The 4882-nt window shown below is 36.1% G+C and overlaps 1 protein-coding gene across 2 annotated transcripts in view; it reads right to left on the bottom strand.

The window, feature by feature from the left end:
• LOC107661366 (genetic suppressor element 1-like) overlaps positions 1 to 4882 on the bottom strand; it is a 229493-nt gene that overhangs the window by 33117 nt on the left and 191494 nt on the right. For both annotated transcript variants that reach the window (XM_016450893.1, XM_016450894.1), the window contains one exon: positions 374 to 540. In XM_016450893.1, the coding sequence (XP_016306379.1) occupies positions 374 to 540 (167 nt within the window). The remainder of the gene's footprint in view (positions 1 to 373; positions 541 to 4882) is intronic.

The following is a 4882-nucleotide window of genomic DNA, read 5'->3' as shown; positions in this document are numbered from 1 at the left end:
GACTGACGTTATGAAGTGAGTTTGGAGTAAAAATATGTTATTAAATGTGGTATTTTCACATGCTTTCAAATGGAGCAGCATTTACTTCACAGAGCCGTAGTTCACTGAGAAGCTATGCAAACAGCTGTCATTAGCGCGAATGATTTCTTCGATTTCAGAATCGTGCAATAAAATCGTCATTTTTTTGCGTAACTTGTCAGTGAACTACGGCTATGTGTAGTAAATTCTGCTCCATCTGAAAGCACGTGATGATGATTTCCTGATTACAGAACCGGATTTTTTAACAAAATGCGCATGACAATCGCATTCGATTAATTGTGCAGCCCTACTTAGCAGTGAAGTCAATTTCCCACAGTTCGTCAGTAATACTCACTTAAGAGGCTGAAAGCGCGAGTCCTGCATCACTGACACGGGTGTCAAGCCAAATGCGTAAGGGTTTCCAATTAGTTGGGCCGGTACAGTGGGACCACCTTTCTCTTGTGTAGAAGAAGCCTCTGAACTTAACCTGTCCCGGCTGACTCCGCGAGGACCTGACTCAGCCTAAACAGACAAAAGAGGAGAGTTTTATGTGAGAAATGCACTATTACAGCTTCTTATGCTTACCAGACAACCCCAAGCAAACTCAAATATGCAAAACCTTGTTTATGCTTGATGTGGTGTAAACCACTGCAGATTATGCTCCAGCTCCATAATTTCCTGCTCTCACTTGCCCATTTAATAGCAGAGAATAGTGACTTTCACTTTTTTTTTAAGCAGATGCAAGTCTGTTGTAAAACAATCCTATGTATCTCATGGCATGTATTCCAAGCATTCTGAAGGTATACTGTAAGGTTTGGTGAGAAACAAACCGAAATGGCAAGTTATTACATTTGAAAAAAAAAAAAAATTGTTATTACATTAAAAAAAAAAAATTGTAATAAAATCTTGCATTGCAGACATATACATATCCTTTTGAGATATCCATTAGGAACATGGTTGGGAACCACTGATGTACATTAATTCTATGAATTAAGTTGAAATGAATTCATAGAAGCATATATTGTTGTTTAACAACATCAGAACTCAAGGTCTTTAAAAGTCTATATGTTATTGCTTAAATTCCGTTTCTGTTGAGAAAATTAATGGGATTTTCACACCTGGAACCACATCGATGTACTCACAGGTTGTCAGTGCTACATTAAAGCCATATTTAGAGGACAGCTAACTGCAGGCAACATCAAATATGAAACACCTCTAATGTTGTGACTTCCTCTCCCTCACCTTGTTGTATAACATGCTTCACTTAGCAACAAAGCAAACTCAAACTGCACACCCACATGCGGCCCTTGATCTGTGTATTCCCCTCTTAACGCTCCCATAAACTCTTGCAAGTGGAGATGGAGGTGTCCAATGTGCAGCCACCAAGAAAAGTGGATCAAATATGACAAATATAGTCAAAATCACAGATTAGTGACGTAAACCTGTGATGGACATCTAACTGTCCCCACCCTGATCCATTTATTGAGCGGAGAACAGACTGTTGGAGAAGGCAAAGACCTTGCCATTAGCCACATTGCTTTTGCTTTGTTTGTGGCATGGCTAATGACATTTAACTGCAGCTTACAGAGGTTATTGACAGAGGTTAATACAGACAGAGTCTGACAGATATTTCTACACCTCTCAGTTAACACTGACAAATTAAGCTGAATGAGATCTGTGGGGCTGTCAAATGCTCTGATTGTCTTCCATGTGCTCTCTCTCCTTCACTAAGAAACTGCTGGTTGTTCGTTTAAGCAATAAACTATGAAAGGCTGTGCTATATTGTGAGTTTAGATGCAGTTAAAGGAAGCTGTTACAATCTCAGAAAAAAAAGGTACAAAACTGTCATTGGGGCAATACCATTTAAAAACTAATATTACTAATATGTACACTTAAGGTACTAATATGTACCATTTAGGAGTAAATAAGGTACATAGATATTCGATTTATATTTTGTACCTTAGGATGCCACCAAAGTGATAGTTTTGTACCTTTAAACATTTGTACATGTCCAAGTAAAATAATAATAATAACTAGAAAAGTTATTCTATAGTGAAAAGTTTCTAGACAAACTTTAAGTTGGCTTGAAAAAGCCTAGCTAGAAAGTTTGAAAACGTTTTAAAAGCTTGCAGTCTGAAAGTTTTCAGTTTGAAGTAGTTTGAAAGTTAAAATAGTTTTAAAGATTAAATTTTGAATGTTTTCAAGGCAATGCAGTCTATCCGAAAAACAGAGGTATAAAACACATTGATATGGTACCTGGGGTGGTTGCTAACATGCTGCTAACATGTTTTTAGCTTGATTAGCATGTTACTAGCATGATTAGCATGTTTCTAGCATAATTAGCATGTTGCTAGCACAATTAACATGTTACTAGCATGTTGCTAGCATGATTAACATGTTACTAGCATGTTTGCTAGCATGATTAGCATGTTTCTAGCATAATTAGCATGTTGCTAGCACAATTAACATGTTACTAGCATGTTGCTAGCATGATTAACATGTTACTAGCATGTTTGCTAGCATGATTAGCATGTTTCTAGCATAATTAGCATGTTGCTAGCACAATTAACATGTTACTAGCATGTTGCTAGCATGATTAGCATGTTTCTAACATGGTTAGCATGTTGCTAGCATGGTTAGCATTTTTCTAGCATGATTAGCATGTTACTAGCATGGTGTTAGCATTTTGTTACCATGATTAGCAAGTTACTAGCATGTTTCTAACATGATTAACATGTTACTAGCATGTTGTTAACATGATTAGCATGTTGCTAGCATGGTGTTACCATTTTGTTAGCATGATTAGCAAGTTACTAGCATGTTTCTAGCATAATTAGCATGTTACTAGCATGATTAGCATGTTACTAACATGTTAACATGATTAGCAAGTTACTTGAATGTTACTAGCATGATGCTAGCATGTTTCTAGCATTTTTAACAAATTGCTATCATGTTTCTAGCATGATAAGCAAGTTACTAGCATGTTGCTAACATGATTAACATGTTACTAGCATGATTCTAGTATGATTAACATGTTACTAGCATGATGCTAGCATGTTTCTAGCATGTTTAACAAATTGCTAGCAGTTTTCAAAAAATTAGTCATGGCCAATAATGTGTGTGGTGAGTTTGTAAACAGAAGTTAAATAGACAAAAAAGGAATACATTTTCTGATTTTTATTTAGAAAAAAAAGAAAAATGATGATTGAATTAATTGAATCCAACACTTCATACTTGTAAATTCAACTATATTACACATTTATAATTCTTTTTGTGACACGGGGTTGCACAGTTTTCATTCAGGAGGATTTTTTGTTCATGCACGCACACATATACACATGCATGCATACATATGCACGCATACATTTACAGGCACAGACACATTATACAGATGAACACACCACATGCGAAAAAGTCTTGCTCTGCCTCCTCCCAAGTCTCATCAAAAATCATCCCAATCACCTCTTGTGCTCTGTACTCCTCCTTCGCCATGTTTTTGTTTGTTTCTTTTATTATTTTATGCAATCCAAAACGCTGCACTCCGTATCTCTCCGTTCAAATCTTTCCCTCCTGCTCTCCCGGATATCTGCCATCATTTGCCGACAGAGAGCAAGAAATTACCATGACCTTCGGTGCTTGGCTAAGTTTTGTCGTGGCCATGACATATTAACTTGTAGGAATTTAATAATATGTTGTGACCACAAAATATTAATTCATGGGAATGTCATAGCATATTGCGGCCATGACATATAAACTTGCGGCCACAAGATCATTTTGTCAAGGTAAAGGCATCCTTATGTCATAGTCATGACTTCTTATGTTGAGGGAACAGCTTCCTTTTCTTGTGGCCATGAGCAAACAAACCCGCATGACCATAGCAAACAGTGATTATCAGAAATGCATATTATTAATAAATTAACATTTTATTTTGAATTAAAAATGACAGAGTTGCAGCTTCTATGTCTTTGAATGGGGAAACATAAAACAGATGATAGAGCCGCCATATTGAGCATTGCATTTTTTCCCATAAGAAACTATACAAGTGACACGTCTTGGGTATTCTATAGTCTTAGCTTCAATGCAAATTAAAGTATTTGCATAACATTAAAGTATATTCAATTTACTAATTTTATGAAGAATATGTTACAACAATTTAAAAAATAACAGCACCACCTCTCTTGTGCATGTTCTGAGTTAGGGTTAACCCTAACCCTAACCATGTATGTGCGCTCTTGGTGCACTGTTCACTATAACATAATTTCTGCTTGAGCACAGTGCAATATATTCACGTAGTTGTCAAAATTAATGTACAGTGAGTGTTTTATAATGGATGCTCACTGAAGAGGCGTGTTTTGGAGACATTTAAGTTATGTAAGGGTACTGACAACCACTGATGTAAGGGTACAATTTGGAATATGTAGATAGAAATGGCTCATTTTAACGTAATAAAAACATAATGGTTCATTATGTAAGGTCTTTATACACCTTTGAAAACATATTATATTGCATTTCTGTCAATAGATCCTCCTAAATATTACACACTACCTTTAACCTAACCTAACATTCTACTATATTGTGCGTGATGTACAGACAACATTTTTATCCATCCCATTTCACAGTCTTTTAAATGCCTTCACTTTTAAATTCATTCACTGATCGTATCAGTCGCATACTGGTGTAGACTATAAGCCTACAGAAATAAAGTCATATATTCAAAATGTATAAGCATGATTGTCGGGCATTTTTCTGGGTTTTTTTCCCCTCACATTACACAAAGAACTGATTTTAGGGTTAAATAGGCCCAGAGAGCTTCCTGAGATTTGCCCATCTTTGTGTGATTCAGTCAATCCTGATGCTAGTGTGT

Source organism: Sinocyclocheilus anshuiensis, unplaced genomic scaffold, assembly GCF_001515605.1.
Source record: "Sinocyclocheilus anshuiensis isolate Anshui unplaced genomic scaffold, SAMN03320099.WGS_v1.1 scaffold727, whole genome shotgun sequence".
NCBI classification, from domain to species: Eukaryota; Metazoa; Chordata; class Actinopteri; order Cypriniformes; family Cyprinidae; genus Sinocyclocheilus; species Sinocyclocheilus anshuiensis.
Note: the sequence above shows the minus strand (reverse complement) of the source record. Positions and strands in the feature narration are given on the sequence as shown.